Source organism: Aotus nancymaae, unplaced genomic scaffold, assembly GCF_030222135.1.
Source record: "Aotus nancymaae isolate 86718 unplaced genomic scaffold, 86718_ANA_hifiasm-v0.15.2.pri h1tg000019l, whole genome shotgun sequence".
NCBI lineage: Eukaryota > Metazoa > Chordata > Mammalia > Primates > Aotidae > Aotus > Aotus nancymaae.
In genome coordinates this window covers 30,270,926-30,297,335 of record NW_026988431.1, presented here as the reverse complement: position 1 = coordinate 30,297,335, position 26,410 = coordinate 30,270,926, and the positions used below count along the sequence as shown (strand labels likewise).

The 26,410-nt window shown below is 44.8% G+C and overlaps 1 protein-coding gene across 2 annotated transcripts in view; it reads right to left on the bottom strand.

The window, feature by feature from the left end:
• EPHB1 (EPH receptor B1) overlaps positions 1 to 26,410 on the bottom strand; it is a 434,509-nt gene that overhangs the window by 114,188 nt on the left and 293,911 nt on the right. For both annotated transcript variants that reach the window (XM_012451172.3, XM_012451174.3), the window contains one exon: positions 5,718 to 6,053. In XM_012451172.3, the coding sequence (XP_012306595.1) occupies positions 5,718 to 6,053 (336 nt within the window). The remainder of the gene's footprint in view (positions 1 to 5,717; positions 6,054 to 26,410) is intronic.

Genomic DNA, 26,410 nt, shown 5'->3' with positions numbered 1-26,410 from the left:
AGAAGAAAGCAAATTGAATTAAGAACAGTGAAAATTTTATTTGCTTAAGTTTTTTTTAAAACTTCTTTATTAACTTCAGTGAAAGTTTTCTTTAAAGTCATTTCAGTCTTTAAAGTTCTCACTCAATCTTTTCTCTGCTTTGGAACAAATTTTGCCTGCTAATTTCCAATGAGAACAGCCCTTAAAAATGAACTGGCTTCAGCATATGGATCTTAACACTCTACAATTTTACAGGCAGCAGTGTAATATTGTTTTAATATTTAATTTTGAGATTTACATAATATCTTTCCTCCAAAGAGCTCAATATATTGCAATATCATAAAATGCCTTTTCATATTCAAAGATTATTCTTTATGCATGCAAATACTATATTTAACCAAGGAATAATGCAAATTAGATGATGTATTCAGAGGAATTGATGGACTAGGTAATTCTTTTGTAAGAAAAGTAGTGTATTTGAGTGACTTTAATTGTCTAAGAACTTCAAAAGTGCCTTAAAATGGACAAACTATAGGGGCTTGTAACTATTAATAGAAATAGTGCCACAGTTTTTAAAGAAAAATAAGTAATGGGTGTGTCTGTGTTGTGGGCATGATGAATAGTATTCCACATGCAAGTGGCACACAGGCCATACATGAACTGCATGTAATATAAATGTCAGCTATAAATCTTGCTGATGGGATCATGCAAGTAAGGCGGAAATTGTTGCTTCTTCAAATACACAATGAGAAAAGATAGGTGGGCTCCTCTGAGTGTCAGAATCATCCAGTGGCAGGTACCCAGGTTCTGGGCTCCAGTTCCTTCCTCATCATTAGCTCACTGGGATATAGACTTTGCCACTCTCCTTTCTGGTGCCTATTCCTCCCAGCACAGAATGGAGAAACCAGTATCTGTTATGTATCTGACACAGATAACATCAATCCCAAACAAAGAACTGAGAAGCCTTGGAAGGAAACAGTCTAGGGAGAAAAAGTACATCAAATTGCTCTCCGGTTCAAGACATATTCCCGAAATGATGCTAATCTCTCAGTCCATAGCATAGTTTACAGAGTGATTTTCTATCTGCAGACTCATTTGCTTGTCACTACAGTACTTGGAAGCAGGTATCATGACTCCTATTTTATAGGTGAGAAATGAAGGATCTTGGCAGTTAAATGAACTTGCATGAGTCACGTGAGGAGCAGAGAGGGGAAGCGACCCCAGGAATACCCCACTGCACTCTGCCACCATGAGCCCAGAGGTGAGGAAGATGACTGTCCCATGGTGGAATGAGAATGGAAAACAGAGCATGCTCAGCAGTAAGGCTTGGGTTAATCAGATTCACCCTCTGAGTCAGAGGTTACAAACCATAGCCAACAGGCTAAATCCAGAATTGGATTTGCTTGGCTCTCAAGTGCTTTCAAATTTCCTAATCAGTTGTCAACATTTTAAATCTGGATTTTCAGCTTATAAAATCAGGCAGGGCTGGGCATGGCAACCCTTGCTGGAGCTGAGCAGTGGCTGCCTCTGTTCTCTTCAGTTCCCTGTAGTCCCCACCACTCCCTATTGCCTTGTACCTGGCCCTGCTTTGCTCCTCTCCATTACCTGCCTGGCCTTAGGGGTCTTTGAGTTTGTTCTCTTTGGCTTAGATGGCCCCAAGTTCATATGCTGGTCTGATTCATCTTTTATCCCCCTCAAGATTTCCTCTGAGGTCTTCTTTTCCAGCCTTGACACTCCGAGTCTCTTTGGCAGAAGAGAGAAGTAAAGTTTGTCATTCACTTAATTCTCTCTGACAGCCAGATGATCTGGCCATCAGTCTAAATCTGGGGCCAGATGCCAGAGAGTGACTGCAGGAGTTAGTGGTGATAACAATCTCTCTGCAGATCACTTGGCCACTGGAATAGAGAGAGTTGCACCTGATCTGGTCTATTTTAAACTCATGGCAGCTGTATTCAGTGCAAGGATGCATCCCTGAAGACCTCACGTAAATTTGAGCTTGCATAATTCATGACCAATCCTGACCAAAGATGATGGACATTTTTTTGACAGCTAAAGTGGCCTAGCAATATGGCAACAGCGTAGAGAGAGCTTATGACTCACACAGTCCACTAGAATGTGATTTTTCATCAGTCTGAGGATAAAATGGCCACAAACCATCTCACAGCCAAGAAATGATGTTTCTCAGAAATATCTGCAGCCTAGGAAGGTGCAAATGATGTTTCTCAGAATCATTTGTTGGCTGTGAGATGCTGAACTAATTCAAAAGTGCTCTTATCTAAGTTTTTTCTTCTGACCCACCTCCTCTGTAAAACAAACAAACAAACAAAAAATAAAACAAACAAAAAACGTGGTAGGGGTTGGCACACTGGAGGTGCTCAAAAATGTCAGTTCTCTGCCACTGCCTTTGGACTGGATAAGGATCCGGTCCTGAAACTCTCCAAGTGATACCTGGTCCTTGAATAGTTGTGCCTATATACATAATTGGGGTCATGATGGGAGAAGTTGAAGGCTCCCTGAATATCAGAACTCAACAGACAAGCTTGTCTTTGAGTGAAGAACTGTATCTACCATGTGCCCAATGACCATAAGAAATGATAGCAAAACTCGCCAAGGTCTCTTCTTAGATCACAGCTCTTGGAATCAAGAAAAGTCTATTGTTGGAGACTATGAAATGGGGAGCCCAGGGACACCATAAGGCAGATACAGACAGGGGACATCTTGTTGATCTCCTTCTAATCCTAGAGTCTCCAAATCCCTTTAAGGCTCTGCTTTCTTATCAGAAAAATAGGAACAATAATCCCCAAGTCACTGTGTAATTATGAGGATTAGATGAGTCCACATAATTCCAAAATTCCTTGTAAACTCAAAGGAAACACAAACATGAAGTGTTAACTATAATAATTACTACTCATCTATTTCTCAATCAGGACCCACTCAGTAGTCCCCAGTTACTTCACAGTTTAGGCAGTTCCAGGCATAGAGTAGGCATTCAATAAACACAGCTTGACTTAATGATTGATTCCAGGACTCCTCCTGGTCAAATTCTTTGCCTGTCATCTACCTACACATGACCAAAACAGTAGGACAGGTGGCCACAGGCACAGAGGAGGGTCATACCATACCATGAAGCCAGGGGAGGAAGGCTGAGCTTGATCTAACCCAGAGTGGAGCAGCTCGGGTATTCTAGGAAGGGGTTAGACATGTCATGACCTATTGCTAACACGTGGGTCAACCTGCCTCATCCCTTAATGGATCTGAGTCATTAGAGTTTTTAAGACGCTTACTGTTTAGTCTCTCTTCCATCTCTGGTAAAATGCATAGTTTCTGTTCATGGTTCTAAACTGTTCTCACAGAAGTTCAGCCTTGAATATTTACTTTGAAGGTTCTCATCTTTAAAAAATACTATCTTTTGGTTGAAAATAATTTGTATTTACACATAGATTCATCAAGTCAGTATGATGGCATCCTGTTTCTCAGTCCACAGCCCACAGATTAGGAACCACTGGTCAACTTGAATTTGTTTTACAAAAAGCATGTGATATCAAGAAGCAACTGCAGCCTTCTCTCAGTGAGTATAAATTCTCTGACACCAAAATTCCAGAGTTACCAAAGAGGAATCACAGATTGGAAGGTGATAATGGAGGCTAGGACTACAAAATCAGGGATGATTAAGATTAAAGGACCTGCCAGAGGGGAACAAAGCACACGAGAAGTGTGCTCATGCAGGAGCAAAAGGGTGAGGATTAAAATGAATATTTTGCATGTTGGTAATGCAGGGCTCCTTGCAAGAGCCTTGGTCCACCAGCTCCATTGCAGTCTGGGAAGGTGCAGATGGCAAGATAAGCAGATGGGCAGGTTCGGGAATAGCAGGGTAAGAGAAGGGAGGGCAGAAATAAAAGCAAACCCATATAAGTGGCAGGTTTGTTCACACATGCTTAGAGAGAGAGAAAAGACAGCCAAGCCCAGTGTAACATGACAGCCTGGCAGGATTGTCATTCCCAGAAGCTGGGACACTAAAATATTTCAGCCAGTTTTCTGCCTAAACTCTTCAAGGGAAATACTGCTAACAAAGGCTGCCCGTGCTACATGTTTAACATAATGCAGAAATTACCATTCTCCTTTCTTCGAGTGAGACAAAATGCCACAACCTTTGTCTCTACGGCACCAGGACTGTGGTCACCAGCTGGAGGCTTCTACACTTCCACTCTTATTTTCTCACTACACGCGTATGCATGTAAACACGTGACCATACACATACATACAAACACACCACATGAACACACACACACGCGCACACACACACACACAGCAACCACGCAGCCATCTGGACAGACATGCTCTCCTACAACACCTTTTTTTCTTCTCAGTTCTGACAGCTTAAACTCAAGATTCATCTGCCATCAAAGATGCCTGGTTTTAAAATAAGCAGAATGAGTCTGAGGGTGGGGAGGTGAGTAGAAAAGGATGGAGTAGAAAAGAGAAGGTCAGGGAGGGGGAGATACACAGAGGAAGAGAGAGCAGAGATAGATGCTTGGCTCCTGCTATTCTACTAACAAGCTGTTCTCTTAGAATTTGTTAATTGAGAAAAATCTATAATTCCAAATAACATCATGGTCCACTGCCTGTGACCCCCCATTGCCTGTGCCTGTGATATTCACTTCCCCTCTGCAGCCTTGCACAGTAACCCCGGGAGAGAGATTGCTCATTTTTCTCTAACTCCCTTGGTATTTACTGCATGCGTACAGCATTTTACCTTTCAGCTTTGTGCTTCGTATCTATATCCTGTAAATGCTTCAGTTAATGAGTTTCATGGGAGGAACAATAGTGTCCAAGTATCACTGCATCCCTCACTGTGTCTAATCCACAGCTTGGCACACAGTACATGCTAAATGACTGTCTCTTATGAGGAATGAATAAATAAACGAGTGAATGAGTACATGAATGAACTGGCTAAACTGATAGAAAAATAAACAGATTATTGTAAGAGCTGTGAAAAGTAATAAAGAGAAAAGATCAGAAGAGTGCAAGATACAGAAATAAAGAGAAGAAAATGTGTTCTGAGCTGTGCATGCCACAGGATGTGCTGGCTATCAGGATTAATCTATTGCCACCTATCTGAGGTCTCTATAGCAGCATATCATTCATCAGAGCAAGCTATAAAGGAGCATATACACTTTTGAATTACATAGGTTTAATTGGAAAATGAAGGCAATATTGATTTTATCATATGATTTCTGAAAAGTTTCTGTCATTGGGTTTCCATAAAGCATAGTTGGTGGTCCTGTTCTCAAAGTCGTTCAGTGCTTCCACTCACTCACCATCTGTCTGTCCATCCATCTGTCCACCTACCCAACCCTCTGTCCATCTGTCCATCCACTTACCCACTCACTTGTTTGCCCACTCCCACACCTGTCTGACCATCTCTTCCTCCATCTTTCCAACAGCATTTGTTGAGCTCAGGCTGAATGAAGAGCACTAGGTCCTATTCTGGCTTGGCTACACCTCTTCGCTTTTGTGCTGGGCACAAAAAATCCCCTAGTCTGCAGCTCATTCTCAGAAGTGCAACACTACATCTGCCTTCTCCATGTGATCACAAATGCCCATCACCTGACACCTTTACTCCTGAGCAGAGGCCTGACAGCACACTGGCAGGATGGATGTGGCTGTAGCTGTGTCCCTGCCCAGAGACAAACAGCCAACCACACATCAGACAGGAGCACAGAAGCCTCCAGACTTACCGGCTTGGTTTGTGGTGATGTTGACAGAGACGTGCTGTGGAGGGAAGGGACTCTTGCTGGAGACTCCATTGATGGCCTGGATGTCAAAGGTATAGGGGGTGTGAGCCCACAGGCTGCTGATGGAGACGCGGCACTCGGTCAAGCCCAGCTGTCTGGGCACAAACTCCACATTGTCATCACAGCGGGAGCAGCTCCGGCGGTCTGCCCGGCACTTTTTGCAGATGATGTTGTAGGTGACATCATCCCGCCCGCCCGTCTCCCTTGGAGGGTGCCACTCCAGAATAATGGAGGTCTCATTGACGATGGAGATAACATTTCGGGGACCTGATGGGACACCTGCAGGGAGACAAAGAAAGGTCCAGTGAGGCTAGACATAAGCGTCCTCATTCAGCATTTCTCTTGTCTGCCTCTGGTGCATTCCCATCCTCATCAATGCACTCAGCCCCCACCCCTTCCTCAACCCCAAATGTCTATGCGCCAATCCATTTTGAGAAAAGAATAGGTGAACAGAGATGACAACTTGTCCCTAGCTCCCATTTCAATCATCTTCACTGAGGCTTTTCTTCTTTCAATCATGTGTGCCAAGGAAAAGAAGGTTCCAGGACCTGGGTTTAAGGCTGTTTGTTCTGAGGATCAAGCCATATTGTCCTGCCAGGTTTAGGGTTAATAAAATGTATACATATTGAACATTTACTGGATTCTTTAATCTTAATTGGTGTAGAACTCAAGGGTCAAGGGATATGACTGGCTCTTCCAAAAGCCCTAACAGATTCTGAAATCTTGCACAAAATCTCACTCAATTTGAGATCTATATGGTGTGTGCGTGGTGGCAGGAATGCACCTCTGTAGGGCAGGCTTCCAGAGCACCTGAGTAGATGCATATTTACATTGCACCAGCTTTGGCACAGGAGACAAGAAGCAGAGTTGGATGGGAGAGGTTCATGTAGCCACTTTGTGCTCCATGACATAAGAAAACATAGGAGTGTGTTTAGACATTCTGCTAGCTGCTTTATATGCATTACCTCATTTATTCCCACCAAAGATCCCTACCAGGAAGATACAATAATTATCTCAATTTAACAGAAAGGGAAAGTAAAGCTTGGAGAGGAGACTGGCTATAGACACATAGGTCTGTAAGAAATGAAGCCAATGTAAAAACCCAATACCTGCCTGCTTCCAAAGCTCACGTTCTCAACTACTGCCCTGCTCTGAACAGACTTTCTCTTGCAAACCAACCAGGCTCACTGGGACTCACAGAGGGCAGCCTCTTTCCTCTGGAAAGCTCTGGTTATGGCTACTTTACACAATCTGGCAAAAATTGAAATGCCTTGTTGCAAAACTGTGGAAATCCTGGTGCTTCATAGAAGAGCAAAATATTGCTGAATTAATGGCCACAATGCTAGGTATTTTGAGATTAAGTCGGAGAATCTGCTGCCCAAAACCAGAACAGATCATAGCCTCAGGTTCCCAAGCCTGAGCCTTGCATCTCCTCAGTGTCTAACTGATAAAAATGAATCCTGCCCGGAAGCCCCCCTTTCGAATGGCAGGTCTGCTGGAGCAGCCGCTTCAGATAGTAATGCATTCAGAATCCATGCACGTGACTGTCACCAGCTGAACGAAGACATGTGTAAAGTGGTTCATGCTGGAGACAGGAATCAAATGCCAACACACAAAATGAGGGAATAACAACAAGGTCGGGGGGCACCAGGGAAGGATTCTGTGTTGAATCAGTCAACAGCAAGCAGCTAGAGCAGAAAGCAAATATTAAATCGGGTTCTATTAAAACATGAAAGAAAATCAGTACTGTACTATATAAAGCCCATTAGGCCTGAGCTAAAGCACAGCATTCATGCACGCTTATGACAGGGCAGAATTCACGAAGCATTTTTACTGAAGTCTTGCAAACAGCATTCAAGAATTCCCCACCCATCTGCCCAGGAATAAACAACCCATCTCTCTTCAAATCATCACACAGCTAGTGCTGGGAGGGCACTTGGTACTGTCCCAGGTAGGTTCTTACCTGGCTGGGCCAACCTTGCCCCGCACCACACAATTCATTACCATCTGTATTGGTCACTGCCTGTCTTGGACACATCTGTTTGCTTCTGACTGATGGTACTCAGACCACAAGCTCACAGCAGTCAATGCCATTCTAGTGTGTCTTACTTTTAGAGCAGACAGCCTAGACTCATCATCCATGGGCCCCCATTTCTCATCTCAGAATAAAGACATTCACTGAGCGCTTGCTTATACTAGGGGTGGGGTGAATCTTTTTAAAATGTTATCTTACTACATCCTTGGGACATCCTGAGGCTATCACTCAGAAAGCAGCCTAGGGTAAAGGGGCAGAGTCAGGTGCTGACCAAGAGAGTGGCCATCCATCCCTCTCATCCACTGAGACTTTCCTCCTTCAATTATCTCCTCTCTCCCTTGAGCTTCAACTACACTCTCCCCACTGACTCCAGCTTCTCAACATAAACTCATACAAGTCTTTGCCATTTTCAAACCAAAACATCATCACCTGGCATCTCTCTACATTGCACATCCTCTCTTCTTTACTCTTGTCTCAACCAAGCTCTTCCAAACAAGAGTGTCCACTTACTGTCTCTCCTCTCTCCCTGCTCAGCCAACCTGGTTACTTCCCTACTTCTCTGCCATGACTGCTTTCCCTTTGCTTTTCTATGTGACAGATCCAGGGAACACATTGCAATCCTTACCTTCCTTGACACCTGTGTAGTCACCAGCCAGGCCCCGGAAGCCACATCTTCTGTATCCCCTAACACATGAACCATTAGCACAACCTGTCTTTCTCTACTTATCCTTAGACATTTCCCTTCCTCTCTATCCCCATGGCCTCATAATACTGGGCCTCATCATTTTTCCTACCCTATTGCAAAAGCCTTCTAATTAATTCTCCAACATTGCTTCTGCATCTCTGATATAGTCTCTCCTGCCAGAGTGTGAATTCTAAATTGCACATGGAGTCACAGTGTTCCTCTGTACAAGTTCCCTGCTTCTTCCTGATTACCCAGAACGGTTGCCCTCATTTCCATGTCATTCACATCCCCATGGGATCTTGCTGTTCTTGATCTCATCCCTGGCAACTGACCTTCATCCCTCATATTGCGACTAGCAGAAACTTTCCTGAAATTGCCCATGCACACTAAACTCTCTTCTTATCCCTGAGCCTGTACACAATGTTCTTCCCTCTGTCTTGAGTTCTTTCCCTCTGTCTTGAGTTCTTTTCCCTCTGTATCAACTTGATGAAATCCTGCTCACTCTTCAAGGTCCAGCGCCCATTCCACTAGGAGGCTTCCCTGAGGCCCAGCACTCATGCTCTCCCCATCTGAGCTTTCATAGCCCATTTCCAGGCACCTAAGTCAGATTCCATCACCGCATTGTGATAGTCTCTTCCTCTTTGTCATCCTTACCACACTGTAGCCTCCTGGTGGGCAGAAGCAGGTGTCTGGTGTGTTTCTGTGATTCCTGTCCTCAGACAGCACTTTGCCCTTCCACCTGGTTTTCTACGTTTGTTCAGTGCGCATGGAAAAATGTCCCACATATATGCCCCTCTCCAGCATGAGACAGGATACCCTGTTGTAGGTGGCTGGAGGGACCTTGGAGACGCCTTGAAGCAGCAGCAGTAAACAGTGATGACCCACTGCTTGTTACTCTGAGTGGCAGAGGCTTTGGTGAAGCAACAGTGGCAAATGAAGAGCTGGATGGACAGTCTTGCCCAGTGTCTGATCTACCGGCCTCCCTGACAGCTGGGGAGACTTACCCTGGTCGATGCTGCTCCATGTCTGTTCATTTGCTCCCAGGTGCTCAGAGGAAATGCAGTGTTCCCCCTGCCACCCACATTCCAAGGGAAGGGTTTTCTCCATATTAATTTAGTAAAAGTCTTTATATAAAGCAGCCACTGCCCCCTTCCCATTCATGTGTGCTTTTCAGAGCAAATGCCTCTGTGGAGCATAAATGGGGGTTTGTGAGGGTCATGGTTGTGGAGTGCAGAAGTACATAAATCTGAATCTTTTCCTTCCAAGGAGCAGAAATAGACATTAAGGGCCTTTCCTGGAGAATGGATGAGAGCTAGCAGAGCCCAGACATGCCCTGTAGTGTATCATTCCACTGCCTCCTCGAGGGCAGGGGTGTGTCTTGTTCCTCCCACAGAGCAACTGCCAGTGCATATTTGTGCAGGTGACCAGAGTCTGGGCCACAAAAAATGACCATTCATTATTTATTCATTCACTCATTTACTCCCTTAACAAATACTTCCTGCATTCTTTTAGGCATTTGAGAGGGAGAAAAACCAAGACGGGCAAGCTTCTGCTCTTATGGAGTTTATATTCCAGTGAAAGAAAATTAATAGAATGGAAACAGAGAAACAAATGAAATTATTTTAAAAACAGCACCAGGGCTCAGATGGTCTCCTAACAATGCTGGGCTCTGTCCCTTATTCCCATGAGGTCCACTACAGGGCTGGCAAGCCAGGGCCTCATGTCTGTCTGGTTAAAATGATGATGGCCCCAGGTGTCTATGCTGTAGCATCCTGATGAGATGGGCGTATTCCTGCAGGTAGACTGCTCAGTCTCCCTCATGCCTAAATGAAAGTCTGACCAGGGTAGATTTGGCCTCTGCATAAATCTCCCTGGAGGAAGGTGCTAAGTCACTTCCCTACCCATCCAGGCACTGCCTCCCTGGCTTGGAGCCCTACTCTTGCAGGGAGTATTCATCCAGAATCTGGGCCCACAGCAACATCTCCAGGAAGGAGGCCAGTTGAGACCACTAAATAAAAACATTACAAGGGGGAGCAGAGAGGGAAGCCAGAACAGAGAAAGAAAATCTGCCATCTCCTTCAGCAGAAGCCCTCAGTGAATGCGGTGGCAAGGCTCAGCACTATGGTCTCCCTGTCTGAGCTCCCTGCTCTTCCTCATTTTTCTTAATTACATACAGACAGGCTTTTTGAAGCCTCTCTGATTGTTGCCACGGTTACTTCTGATGAATGCATTCTGTTTAAAGGGCTAAGGAAATTCAGTCTGTTTAAAGGATGGGCGAAGTGTTGAGCTGTGATTTTCTGTTTGGGTGAGAAGGGGTGTGGTGGGTCATAAGTTATGAAGACGGGTCTCCAGTGTCCTTCAGGATGTGCCTGAGAGGTTGGCTCAGCCTGCATTGAGCATGGTTGTCACTGGGATCAGAAAGAGTTAGACAGGATCCTTCTAGACACACAGGGCCAGCTCAAGTGTTGCCAAATCAAGATAGAATCTCTTGCTTCTTAATGTGATTTGGGCCAGATGATTTTTTAAAGAATGGTGAGACAGGGTGTGTGGGAGACAGCGGGTGAGTTTATTTGTAGGCATTAAGCTGGAAATAAGAGCACTCCTGAGTAATCAAAGGGAAAATCTGCTGAAGACAGGTAAACCCCCAAAGCCAATTCCTTTATCAGGAATCTTAATAAGGCTAACCTTCTGGTATCAGAATTTAGTAGTAAATTTCAGGCTGGTACAAGGTGCCAAGCAGGTAGGGTCTAGCTCACTGCGCATTGCTGCAGCCAGGGTCTGCATCCTGGGATCCCTCCCCATTGGGAGCTGGTGAAGGTGGCAACCATGGTGGTTGTCTACAGGGTTGGAGCTCTACCTGAGGAGAATTCCCCTGGAAAACCCCACATTCAGGCTGGAACCATGCTCCTCTGCATCAGGCCAGAGATGGGGCCCTCCCTACTCTGTGCATGAGCACTTAGAAATATGATAAAAGCAACAAAGCTTTCCCCCCAGAAAAGTGAACATGTGTTGGAACATATGATTTTTCAGACCCTGAGTGGGTTCTTAGTCCCCTGAAACCAACCGATGACCCTCCTAAGTTTTCACAGTGATCAAGTTAAAACATATTCTCTAGTTGGTTGACCTTGAGAAAATGAACTTCTAAGTCTCTGTTTCCTTATCTGAAAGATGGTGGGTCAGATAACTAATGAGATAACATGCCTAAAGAGTTTAGCTGTAGCTGGCACCCAGAGAATTGAGTAACATCATAGGCCATTATTATTAGTAGTATTTCTACTGTCATTATTAGATTATCTGGAATCTTCACCTGCTCATGTAATTAAGACTGACCTAATTCAGACACCCTTTCTTGAGCAGAGACCCCTCATTTGGAATTACGCTGAAGACTGTGAAAGCCATGAGGTCATGGAAACTACATTGGGGAAACCTGATGTAAGAGCCCATATCTAAGGAGTACTGGAAACCGTGAACACATACAGTAAAGGATCAAAGTGATACAGATGCAAAGGGTTACAGATGCTTGGGAGAGACATGACCAGTGCAGATCAATAGATTTGGAGGCGCTCTCTGGCCTCTGTCCACAGAAACACCTGGAAGTCTGCCTGACCTGATCTGCACCTTCCAGGCCACCTAGTCCCAGCAAGCACATCTACCAAGGTATAAAACCTTAGCCTTGAGCACGGGCTTGTGTCTCCAGAATGGGTCCAGTTCTTATTAGGTACTGGGCTTGTGACTTCTGTCTGGATCTGTATCTGCTTTCTGGCCTCCCTAGAGGTAGCCTGACTTCAACATGGTATCTGGTATTCATTGTCCTCCCCTGACCCATGGGAAAGAAAACCTTTCCTTTACTCCCACAGCAAACTGCGCCCTCTTTTCATTCTCCCTTTAGGTGAAAGAATTGCAATGGGGTCTGGGAATGAGCCAGAAAGGACACTTGATACTCAAAACTCCTAGGTATTATCAGTCAGGAGAGCAAAAAATGTAATGTTCTCTGTGGCTGAGAAGAGTCAAGATTGCAGTTTGGAAAAATGACTTCAATATGAACTTCAATATTGAATATGTACTTCAATATCGACTTCAGCACTCTTCAATATGGAATGAAGGTGAAGAGGTGGTAGAAAGGACGACCAGAAAATATCAAACACAGGGATGGTGGGAGTGAGTGTGGTGTGAGTGACTGGGAAGGCAGCATGGTCCAGAATTCACTTTGAAAATAAGGATTCTACGAGAGCATTTATTTCTCCATTGATTATTGTCACAACAGCTACTTAAAGGAACCGTATCTGAGTGATTGGAAGACTTCCTGTAGAAAGTAAAAGGATCTTTGAGATTTTATGCGGAAGTAGAATTCAAGAAGTAGAGGCAGACAGGGAAATGGGGGCTGTAGAAGTTTGAAGAGGTCTTCTATGGGACAAAATCTGCAGGGAACCAAGTCAGGCTGGTTATTATACCTTGCCTGAAGTATGGAACACAAGGATGAAAGCAGAATGGGTTGGAGGATAACATAAGCAAAAGAGGGAACGTTTCAACTGTCAGGGATGTAGTACCATTATCAAATAAACATGAATTCAGCTTCTTGTGCAGTGGTGGCTTCTTCTTGATAACTGGGTATTTGAAAACTATGCCAAAACAAAACACCACCAAACCTTTATTCTAAGTGCCGTTTGTGGCTATAGCACTCTCCAGCCTAAGTTCAGTTCTCTTCCTCTCCTTCTCTTGCCCCTCCTAAGTATGACAGTAATTCCTTTTCCAACACTCCCCCAACAGGGGAACATCAGACAAGAATGACCAGAGTCCTAGAGGAAAGAGCTGTGGTGTGGTCACGTCATGTTGGTTCAGGACGTTGGAGAGTGGCATCAGCTTGTGTGTTTCCTGTCCCTTTCACTGAGTTCTCTCGCCAACAGCGGGGGTGCTTCTAACAATTCTATGTCAAGCACCATAATAAGTCCACGATAACAGAGGTCAGTGGCGCAAGGATTGCCCTGTTTTACCATAAAGGAGAGAGGTTATTGAGGCAACATGGGAAACCAGGAATAAGTTACCGGGGGTCTGTGGAAAGTAGTGGCACCAAAATGGACAGACTGGTAAGTCATTTAAAGAATGCCAAAGACATCCACCTCTCAATAGCAGACGCTTGGAAGGATTCAGGATCTTTAGAAAAAAAATAGACCAAGAATTGTCTGCAATCTGCCAACAACGAATACCAGACATATGGGACATTATTTTGCTCAATATGGAATAAGTGATGTCTGAAATTCTGAGGCGTCCCTTTGAGAGAGGGTATGTGCTGTAGGTCCAAAGCAGCAGGGGCTAGAAGGCTGGTTGATGCCTGTCCCACCACCAGCTCGGGCATCCTTTGAGGCTCCTCTCCTCTAAGTGTAGGGTATCCTCTCTGGGGCAAGGAGGAGAGGGCATTAAAGCTCAGGGAAATCATGTTCATTTACTTTTTCTAACAGCCATGTGAGCATAACCTTATCAGAGAAAATTTTATACCATCTTTGAAATCAGTTTTAAATGAACCTCAGTAGCAAATTACTAAGGATGGGAGGTCACAGATCTTCAGATACAGACCAAACTGAATTGAATCCTGGATTTTGGCAGAACCTCTCAAAGCCTCAGCCTACTCACTGGTAAAATCTGCATAATGATCACAGAAACCCATAGAAGTGCTGTAATGGATTACCAATTGAGCAATGTAAGTAAAGGGTCAGAACAGTGCCTGTCACATCTGCCAATAGAGAAGCCTTTAGGAGCATGGTTTCTCTATTGGCAGATGTAATTTTTAACTCATTGTTTTATGATAATGATGAATGTGAAGACAATGACACAGGCACTGCCCTCGTGGAGCTTCTTTTCTTTTTTTTTTTTAATTTCATTTTGTTTCTTTTTTTTTTTTTTTAACAGAGTCTCACTCTGTCACCAGGCTAGAGTGCAGTGGCATGAGCTTGGCTCACTGCAACCTCCACCTTCTGGGTTCAAGCAATTCTCCTGCCTCAGCCTCCTGAGTAGCTGGGACTACAGGCACCCACCACCACATCTAGTTTTTTTTGTTTTTTTTTTTTTTTGTATTTTTAGTAGAGACGGGGTTTCGCCTTGTTGGCCAGGATGGTCTTGATCTTTTGACCTCATGATCCACCTGCCTTAGTCTCCCAAAGTACTTGGATTACAGGCATGAGCCACTGCACATGGCCAAGCTTATTTTCTAGTGGAAGAGTCAGATAACATTTCAATAAGTAGATAAAGGAATAGTATCAGCAGTAATAGGGCTCTGATGATACACAGAGAAGGAGGAGGGGAGACAGTGTGCTGGAATGGTGAGAGGAGCTCTCTCAGAGCAGAGGCCATCTGGACAGAGACCTGAGTGTGATGAGACAGAAGCCATGCAAATATCTGGAGGGAGTGTTCCCCAGCCTAAAGAACTGGCATGTGCAAAGGCCCTGAGTTGGGAATGTACTTGGCTCCTTCTTTGAGGAAGATCAAGGAAGCAGCATGGTTGCCACATAATAATTAAGAAAGAGAGGGGTCATAATAAAGATTATAAAGGTAGTGGGGGAGGCAGATTCATAAGACCTGGTTTCAGCCTGCCAGGAATTTTACTGTAAATGAGGTTTTACTGTAAGGAGACTCTGAGCAGAGAAATGGCATGCTTAGACTTACACTGCCTTGTGGAGGGCAGGCCAGAAGAGGATAAAGGTGGAAGAAGGCAGACCATCAGGAGGCCACAGCGGTCATCTAGGGGAGAGGTGATGGAGGCTTGGGCCAGAGTGACATCAGCAGAGGAGATGAGAAGAGGCAGATTCTGAATACTTTTTAACTTCTCTGAACAGAACAAACAGTCTTTTTACAGACATTATGTCTCTATTTTCTCTCCACAACTCTGTGAGGCATTATTATCCCCATCCTAACAGTAGGAAAACTAAGGCCCAGAGTGGCAGAATGTCTTGTCTGTGGTCACACAGTCACTAGCCGAGGCACACTTGCCACATGGCTGTGCACGCCCAGCACTAGTGTCCTTGCCTTCTAGGTGACCAAAAGGGCTCCCTGTCCCATTGCCTTCCTGTGGACATGTCTCTGACTTGATGGAACTTGTTCATGTCACTGCCTAAGTGACCAGCTTTGGGTCCTTTCCGTGGAGCAGATTTCTATTTGACCTTGAATTGTCTTTGGGACCAATAAAAGAGAAATTGAACTTTTTGATACTGGGTGCATCTGAAAGAGCAGTGGAGGTCACAATGGAAATTTGTGTTTTCTTTTATTAATAAATCCTGTATACAAAGTACCGTTTTAGGTATTTTTGTGGATTACTTAATGGAATCCTATCTTTCCAACATTCTTTGAAGTAGTAACTATTGTCTGCAGTTTATCTATGAGAAAACTCTAGCTCAGAGTGTAAAGAAACTTGCCCAACTCATGCCCTCGTGAGCGGTGGAACTAAGACTTTAGTGCGGGGCTGGCAGGTTCCAAATCTCCTTAAAAACTCTTCCACCTGAGGTAGAGGCACCTAACGGCGTACAGCACAGCTGTGATGCAAAGCATTTTCTGGGGGTTGGGGGGAGATCGCATTGAGGCAGGAAGAAGCTCCTGTCCCTGAGCCATCTCAGCAGCTTCCCTGAGGAAACAGAAAAACCATGATTCCAGAACTTGCTAAGCGAGTCTGCACGTGTTGCTCATTAGGGTCTTGGAAACACTGGGCCTGCACTCAGGCAATTCTCCTAATCATAACAGTTGGTAATAAGAAGAAATGATGAGTCAAAACAAGGAGGGACCCTGCTGAGAGGGATTTCAGGAGCATCAAAGAGCCTAGCGTTATACATTTCACCAAAATCAGTGTTTGTAGAAAGCATTTCTTGTTTCTCCTGCTTCAGTGGAGCCAATTGTCTGGGAGAAAGGAAGATTATACATTATGGGAAAAGAGACAGCCCCTCTACCTAGCCTGGGCTCAAGTCTGAGAGTTGAGGTTTCCCTGGGGCTGCTAAGGTTTCCTTAAAGGATGACTAAGGCCCCTGTATCCTTGGAGGCAGTGCACCTCAGTAGGGAGCTATTTATGACCAGTCTCGGGTCACTGTCTGTGTGGGGGAGGGATAGAAGGTTGAATTTTCTAGCTGTGGCCCAAGGTGAGGCCAAAGAGAGGAAAGCTACAATATGCCCCACCCCTAAAGGTCTTCTGGAAACACTCCAGGTCAAGAACTATAGGTCATGTCATCTTAAAGACATGGCTCTCAAGACCCCTTTCCTACCCCTGAAATGCAGCTTCAGAAGCCTTCTAAAGTGAGGAAAGATGCACTGGACTCAAAGAGAAAACCGGGGCTGAGTCTCAGCCTTTCCGAAGTGTGACCTCAAGCAGTCACTTACCTTCTCTCATCCTAATCATTCACTGATCCTTGACAGATCAATCCATCTGTGTTTAGTGAGATCTTCCTGTGTGCTGTGCTGTGTATGTGGGGTTACGAAAAGTTCACTGATGTCTACCCCAAGAAGCTAAAGGTCAGCAAGGGAGATAGGCACCTGCACAACAGCCACACAAACCACTGGCTGACCAAGCTTGTGGAGATCTATCCCCCAGCACCTGGAGATAGCCAGGCATTGTGCTACGGGAGCTTGGAGGGAACAATGCCCTCTTTATGGGAGGATCAAGTGGCAGAACATAGGTTAAAGCATTCAGTGATCCTTAGACTGCTTTATATGCATAAGGGACTGCCTGGCATAGTTACTCAAGAGTCTCTTTCTATCTCTTCACCTTCTAGAGGGAAAGGGATCTGAAGGCCCTCTGAAGCAGGAAAAACATCTCCCTGCCTACAGTCCCTGAGACCTCAAGCACACTTCCTGTATAGGTTCTCCCAGGCCTTCAGGTAGGGTCCTTGCGCCAGGCCCTGCTCACAGCACCTCTGACCTAGTCAGTCTCAGAGAAAGAATCCCCAGAGTACTTCCTGCTGAGAGATCACTATACTAGGCCACATCCCGCCAGGACAGGCTCCAAGGCATTTGCTGTCACTGGAGGCAACAGTTCAAGCAAGCTGGTTAGAGTCTTCCTGAAGTGAAAAGACATTGGGACCCACTTCAGTCTTTGGCAAAACAGAAGAATAGGTCTTACTGGACAGAACTTCTTCCTTGTTATGGACATTATTTCTAATTGAAGCACTCAGGCCCTGAACCACCCAAAACTGCTCGTGAGATCTAGTATATCCTGATGCAACCAAGAACTCAGTAATTCTCTCCATGCAGAAGCAAGTGTAGAGACTCAGATCTGGATGGGAATTTGCATGCATCTGGAGATCTGGTTGGTAGCCACTGAGCCAGAGTCCATCAGACATGGAAGTCACATATGCTGGTAATCCTTGCAGGTGAAGCATCTCAGCTCCCCGCAAGCCACTCTCAGGAGTGCAGAACCTGGCTAGTTCCACACAACACACAGCCTACTGAACTTTTGGATGCTAGGCTTTGATGAGGGAAGGGTATAGGGCTTCCAAGGTGTCTTATACAAGACCACCACCATCTGGACCAGACTGGAGGAGTCCCTGCTGCATGCAGGTTGGATGGGACCTCTGGGCTCCTGCATGATCAGAAGTCCTCTCTCCCCACCATTCCCAAGAGATGGGGATAGACATCTCCAGAGTCCATCAAAGATAACTAAGAGCCCCCTTCCTAGATGACAGAATTTTTTTTCTAGTTGTCATAATTCTCCATCTTTTTCTAGAGACTGCAGATCAGACTGACATCAAGATAACAGCTGGGAGGTGACTATGGGTTAAATATTCATGGATTATTCATTCCATTTTACTTGAGAATACACAGAAGACTCTTCCAGGCACTGGCTTATGCAGCTGTAAAAGAGACATGTGCTACCTCTCTCCAGGCATCCAGAAAAGGCCCTGGTTCCTAAGACAACAATTCAAGGTCAAGAGAACAAAAAATAAATTGAAAAAGGTAAGTATACTCTCCAGGGTGTTAGAGGTCACCCAAGAGCAAGTCCTGATTCTGACATTTCATAGCCACACTAACTCATGGCATGCAAAGAAACCCTAGTGGTGAGTGTGTCTCTGGTGACAAACACCCTCCCTTCCTGTTGGCCAGCCCCCATTAGATGCTTGCAGCGGAAGAAAGCTCACTACTCCCATCATTAGAGTGTCATATGTTAATAATCATAACCTGTTTGAAAACATAATGAAAAAGTATTCACAACAGCCACAAAACCATAAAATACCTAGAATTAAATCTCAGAAGACCTCTATGAAGATGACTACAAAACTTTACTGAAGACATAAAAGAATACCATGTGCCTGGATGGAATAAATAATATCATAAATAAGAGAATCATCCCCAAAATAATCTATATATTTAATGCAATTACAACCCCAATTAAACAGGATTGTTTAATAAAATTCATCAAACCGGTTGCAAGATTCATCATGAAGAAAAAAATGTTTAAGAATGGGCTAGCCATTTTTGAAAATGAGTAATATACAGAGACTTAGTTCACCAGTCATTGAGACATACCAGAAAGCTACCATCTTTAGAACAGTTTAGAGTGGGCACCAGAACAGACAGAACCACCAATGGGAAAGAATAAAGACAAACATACATGAACATTTAGCATATGATAAAAGAAACATCTCACTAAAATGTGGACAATTCAGGTGGAACTCATGGGATGTTATTTTTAATAAGATAAAAAAGAATACTGATATCACATCCTACACAAAATAAAGTTCCAGATGGAAGAAGGAATTAAACATAAATGCTATACAGGGAATTAAAAGAAAGTATGAAAGACCAGACCTGGTGGCTCACACCTGTAACTCCAGCACTTTGAGAGGCCCAGACAGGCAGATCACTTGAATCCAGGAGTTTGAGACCAACCTGGCCAACATGGCGAAACCCCACCTCTACTAAAAATACAAAAATTAGCCAGGCATGGTGGTGCATACCTGTAGTCCCAGCTACTCAGGAGGCTGATGTGGGAGAATTGCTTGAACCCCAGAGGCAGAGGTTGCAGTAAGCCTACATTACACAACTGCACTCCAGCCTGGGTGACAGAGTGAGACTCCATCTCAAAAAAAAAAAAAGAAAAAAGAAAGTATAAGAGAGTGTTTTCATGCCTTAGAGTAGGAAAGACATATATAAAATGTAGTCAAAAGCTCAAGACACCAAGCTCCAAACCAGAAAGAAAAAGATGGCCATATTTGAGTTCGAAAATTTTAAAACCTCAATATGATAAAACAAGTACCCATAGAGTTAAAAATCAGTGGAGGACTGGAGGGCAAGATGTCACATGTAATTAATTGGCATCTAGAAATCAATTTTTAAATATAGAAAAGGGCAAGAGTTATAAACAGACAATTCCCAGAAGACAAAATAAGTTGGTCAATAAACATATGAAAAATATACACTCATTTATAATCAGAGAAATACTAATCAAAATGACTAGGAGGTCAGCCAAATTGGCAAAAAGTAAGTCTTGATAACATCATCGGGACAGTGTGTGGAGAAGCCTGATGCACACTGCTGTGAGGAGTGTAGACTGGCCAAGGCCTCTGGGAAAGCACTTTGTAATATCGATTGGTTCTAAGTGCATGCACCCAGTAGCCCAGCAATTCTATTTCTAGGTTAATTTCCTCCACAAATATAGGGATATGCAATTTTGTGGCAGTACTATCGTTTATATTAATGAAACTGAATGGGCCTGAATGCCCATCCACAGGGAACTGTATACTCCATAGGGGTTGCTAGGGCCTCCCTGTCCAGTTCTATTCTCAAGTCACACAGAGGACACCTTTCCAGCCACCTTGCATGGAGAACACACAACTAGTTCTAACCAACAAAATGTGACCCGTCCCCATCTTACCTGGGGTTCTACCATTAATTTGGTGCCAGGTCACATGAGAAGCAATAGTCCTCCTCCTTCCTGAGGGAAGGAGACTAGCACTGAGGGTGAAAAGCTGGAGACCTGAACCTAGTCAGGCCTGGAAGGAAATATGGGCTTTGCTGCTCTCTAAAGTGTGAACTTAGGCAAGTCATTTAGCCCTTCTGGGCCTCAATTCCCTCATCTATAAGTTAGAACTTGTTGTAGTCCCTGTCTTATACTCTGCGAGTTTAATTGAGAAGAACCACATCAGAGGCTTAGCACAGGACCTAAACTGTAGCAACACTTTAATAAATGCCAGTTATCAGTGTTAGGGGTATGCACGTGTGCTCTTGCTTCAATCAGCTATCACTGCATAGTGGAGCGCCATGGCACACAGCATGTAATTGTGTCCGGTCTCTGTCTCTGAAGCCTTGGTGCTTCATAGCCTGACCTGTGCAGAGGGGTGTGGGGATGGGCATGGCTAACATCACAGAGCCTCATGTAGACCCTGTCCCTGGGTGTGGGCACAAAGCCTGCCTTTCACTTGCAGTGAGAGCCAATTCTCACCTGGTGCTCAGTTCCTCTTTGCTGGCTGGTAGATGACAAGCTCTTTGTGAGAATTGAGTGGCTCTCCACCATTGCTCACTGAGTAGTGGTGGGGTGTGGCACTGACCATGGCTTCCCACTGACTACTGCCCCCAACCCATCTCAGCCCCCACCTTCTGGGCACATCTGGCCCAGAGGAGCCAGCCTACACCTGACTTTATCTCACTACACAGCTGCCATGCAGTTTCACTCCAACCTGCACCACTGAGCATCCTTTGTTGGTATTTCCAAGGTGAGAAGAGCTCTAAGATGATTCAGAGAAGCTGCTTAAAAGGCCACCTTGGGCATCTCCTGCAAGTTTAAGCCACAGCCAAGGAGGGGTCGGCACACCATTCCTATTAGTACCATTACCACAACCTACTAGTCTCCAGAATGGGGAGCGGGGACAGATTGACCTTTGTGTTCAACTGGCCTCTAGTTCTCTATCCTTCACTCTCTTGGAGACTAGCCATCCTTCTTGATGTGGCTCCAGAGCCAGAGCACTATTGAAATGGGTGGAGGTAGTCTCTGGCACAGGGTGGAGGGAATCATAAGCCTTCCATAGTTTGACTTCAGACTGCAGTCTGCTCTGTGTCTTCAAAATCATCAGTGATTATTTTTACATTGGAAAGTCCAGATTTTAATCCCACAGCCAATCCCGTATCATAGCAGTTCTCAGGTGTCTGGCTCAGACTTGGCATTTTCCAGCCAATTGTGGGGAAAGCATCTCAGAAAAAACAGACACACAGTTTCAAAATAAATCACTACAAAATGCTGGCTTTCATGTCCTATGGCAAACACAATCCAGAAAGCATGGACTTGCTCAAACTGACTATAAGACCCATTGCTGTCCACTTTGCGTACTTCCTACATTACTCAGAAACCGTCTTGGCAGGTATCACCAGCACCTTTTTGTACACTTTCAGTTATAGAGAGATCACTAATTAGCCAGGCAGCCTCTGTTCTTTCTGGATATCATTCAGAATCTGCCTTTATGCCAAGTGGAAAGTGGCTTCCCTCTAAATCTCTGATGAGAGTCAAAGGCACTGGGATTCCTGGTCTTTATCAAACCCAAGTGAAGCTATCAGTGAGGTGTGGAGGTTTCTGGCTCTAGCACCCATGTGACATCCACATGTATTACCAAACCAGGGAATCTGAAAAGTCACAGTACTGGTTTGAGAAAAATTGGTAGGCACCAGATTTCCAATATGGCAGCTGGAGACTTGGAGAATGAAGGAGAGTATAGATGGTCTCCAAGAAATGTCAGGAAATATACTGGTCTGTGGAGAGGGTAGAAGGCTGCAAGCTCAGATGTGGGGACAGACTTTCAGAAGCATACTGATGAAAGGTGGGTGTACAGCCAGGGCCCCACCCAGTGCAATGGGATTCAGGGGAGATTCTGAAACTGGCTTTGAGACAGGGTCATTGGTCAGCAATGGGGGGTGCAGTGGATCAATACAGGTTCCAAGGCTGACTGGCAGTGGTGACCCTGAAAAGTGACCACCAAGAGGACACTGGCAAGAGATCAAGGAATGAGCTACAGCTCAGATCCCACTGTGAAATTTGGGCTTGGTCTCTGGTCAAATTAAATCAGGACCTGGTGCCATTAGCATGAATGGGAGAGGGAAGACAGAGGGAGCCAAAAGGCCATCTGGGGACCACCTGTGAGAAGCTAGGGACCAAGATGGTAGCACAGGTTGTACACAGATTTGTAATCACGTTGAGATGGGGTCGAGACAGAGGAGTGATGGAGTCAGAATTTAGCCAACCTAGGATGGCTCTCCAGGAGAATTTGATCTAAAAGTCTTTTCACTATACTTTCAATGTTTTCTTATTTTTAATTGCATAACTTAGAGACCCAAAACCCACTTCTTAAACATTATTCATAAAAACCCAAACAAAGACATTAAGCACTGTGCATGTGTCTAACACTGAGTTGGGTATTTTACATGAAATTCACAATGAACACAATAATAAACAATATCCTCATTTTGGGGGACATAAAATAGAGATTCAGAGAAGTTAGGTAGCTACCCAAGGCCACACTGTGAGTAAGGAGTGGAGCTGAGAGTCAACCCTGGTTTACCTGATTCCATAGTAGGGCTCTTACCACTTGACTGCATTGGACACACCTGCTCTGTAAGGTCATGAAGTAGATTAAAAAAAAAAATCAGATGTCAAAGAACTTCCATTCCAGTGAAAGGTAAGATTCTGGTACCAGAACTGGTACCAGAACAGTTCTGAATAGCAGAGAATATTCAGGGTGTGCAAAGCAAGGCCTCCTCCTGCCTGGAGAGGAGGTGAGAGGGTGGTAGAGGACGGAGGAGGCAGAGCCACTCACTCCTGACTGTCTTCGTCTTTGAGGTGAACAGTTGGAGCAGAGAATATTTAAGAACCTGAGCCATGGCAATCATTAAGTTCCAGCATCCATTCCAGGCCAGTTCTGCCTCAGACCAGAACCTATAAGTTTGACATCAGGACCATTGCCTGAGACCACAAAGGATTATTCATGGCAACAGAGGACCCTACAGTCATGGAGAGGACAGTTTGTTTTGATTTTTAAAGCAGAGAAGAGAGTAGATTACATGGATGCATTCCACCTTCATCCCCTCCTTCTGGAACTCCATTCACAAATGGATCGGTGCTTTGTGAGCTTCAAGGGAAGACTGACAAGAACTTGTGTGTGTTCCCTAAGTGTAAGTCAGGCCAGTCAACATTCCTTCTTTCTCTACAAATGTATTAGCCTGCAAAGAAGAAGAGTATAGAACATAGAGTAAACCTAGATTTCCACCATGGCAACTTCTAAAAGTACACAAATACTTGCACATCGAAGGAAGAAACGTGAACTAAATAATAGTGTCGGTGCTTGCATTTTAGCTGCTTTGAAAATAACATCAAAGTAGGGTAGGCAACTCTGATAATAGTAATAAAATCAAATAACTTTCTTTTATTGAATGCTTCCTGTATGCCAAATACTGTTCTAAATGGTATATTGCATTTAATTCCTGTAACAGCACAGTGAGGCAGACTCCAATATTGTCCCCATTTTATGGATTAGGAAATGGAGACAGAAAAGCTTTGCCATTTGTCCCACGTCGCTGTTAGGTAGTAGAGCAGGACTTGAACCTGGGCACAGGCTCCAGAGCCCACCCACATTCTTAGCAATTATACTAACACTGCTCATTGGAAACATGATGAAAGTCAGTATTTAAAACAATGTGTACATGTAAGCACCCTGTGCCTAAATCCACAAGGCAAGATGTCTGAAATCATACTGAGAAGCGCACAACAGGGGAGACCCAAAGGGACAGCATTCCTGAGGGGACAAACAGAAGCACTGGCTGTGTGGTGGCTGCCGCGTCTGGGGGGAGCTCAGAGTTTCAGTGACTGCAACCAAAGCGAGCCATCAACAGTATCCCAATCACAAGGAAAATCCATTAATTTTTCTACTGAACCTTGCTCTGGGGTGAGGATCACAAGTTTCATTCCGGCTGCCATATTTTGAGAGTTTTATCGATACATGTGAGAGATTCAGAAAGGGCCAGCCAGGAGCCAGGACAACTGATAGAGGGGCAGGGGCGTGGGTTAATACATTTGAGGAATAAAAAGCAACAAGTGTTTAGCCTCAAGGAGATGATTAAGGAAAGATGAGAACATTGTCCTCAAGCATTAAAATCACTGGCCTGCTGAGCACTGGTCTTCAATGACCAACCAATGGCAAGGAGTGAGGAAGGAGTGCCCAATCTAAAGTCCAGAGGCCTCTCCCCAGCAATGGGTTACTGCTGCTGGCAATGGAGCGATGCTGCCCTGCACGAGACATGAGCTGTCATCACAAATGCTTAGAAAAATAAAAGTGGCACGACCACCTCTGCCTCTTGGGGTTATTGGAGGGAGAAGGCTAACGGAGGATTTGGGGAGGCAGTGCTCAGAGTGTTGACAATGTGTGACTCCAAATGCGCTTATGAAATGCTGAAATGGACATGTTAGCTTGTGTGCCTGGTTTTTAGCTTAAAACTTAGAGCTATATGACTCCTCAAAAAGGTTTTACTCACTTGGGTCAAACAACTGTGAAAAGAAATTGTAGATACAGAAGTATGAAAGCACATTTACACAGGCAATGCTGACCCTTCCTGATGTGGCAGTGACAGTTATAAATAACTTCCAGCTTGCAATCACACTCCCTCCTTTTACATCCAGATGTATAAACCACCTACCAGCCAGCATGGGGTGGGGGCCCAAATCTAGGCTTTCCCTTTGATTCGTATTGACCTTTGTCAAAGATCAATAAGAGAAACACATACACACAAACACAATACACCAAAAAAACACAATACAGAAAAACACACACAAAAAAACACAGACTACCTCCCCTTCAAAAACAGAAATGCATTTTTTATGGGCAACAGGGATTGCATATCGGGTAATATCAAACAGTCTCTTTACCTATTGAACAGAACACACAGGGTAACTTACAGTAAAGACCTGGTCAGCGATGGCTGAAGCTCAGCTGGAGCAAAGCAGCCTTCTTTTACTATTTTGCAAGCCCTAGATTAACCCAAGTAAACACTTGTAAAAGGGTCGATTTTTGAAGTGTATTTAAAATCACTCTCACTGTGTCAACATGCAGACAAGCAAGCAATCCCCAACTTATGACATAGGTTCCTGTCCCATGTGGAGAGCTTTTTGCCCTATTTGTCTGAAAAGCTCCTCCCTGCAGCAGCAGCCCCAGAGGTTTCCTCTCAGCCTGCTTTCCTCCCAGCTGAGCTGGGGACACCAGCTAGGAGATAAAGCCCATTACCCATTTACACTGGCTACCCTCTGGATCCTCCATCTAAACTCAGGCAAATGGTGCCCACTAGTCACTTTCCTTCTGTTTCAGTTTCTCCTTCAGCCCTCCCTGAGCTTACTCCAGCCACATCGTGCTTCCTGTTTTCCATTCACTTCTCTCCCCCATCACTGCTCCCAGTCCCAGCTAACAATGTCCTTTGCAAGTCTTCACACTGCTCTGACAACTCAAGAGTGAAAATGAAATAGAAACTGAGCCAGAGCAGGTGGGGAAGTAGTGAGACCCTCCCTTGAACAACTCAAATAAACACAGATGCACTGCTCACACATTCACACTCACTTCACACCCCACCCCACCCCTCTTCTCTCTCTCTCTCTCACACACACACACACACACACACACACACATTCAAAACCCCCCTCCCTGCAGCCTTCTAGCCTGGCACATAGGACATTGATGGGGAGGGGAAGGCCCTGTGGTTCCAGTCTGTGAGAATTCACCCAATAGCCTTTCTCCCCAGAAGTCATAAAACAGAGACATCACGCCAGTTAGAATGGGGGGATAGTGGGGGGGGGTGGGGAGTTGGGGAGGGATAGCATGGGGAGAAATGCCAGATATAGGTGAAGGGGAGGAAGGCAGCAAATCATACTGCCACGTATGCACCTATGCAACAACCTTGCATGTTTTTCACATGTACCCCAAA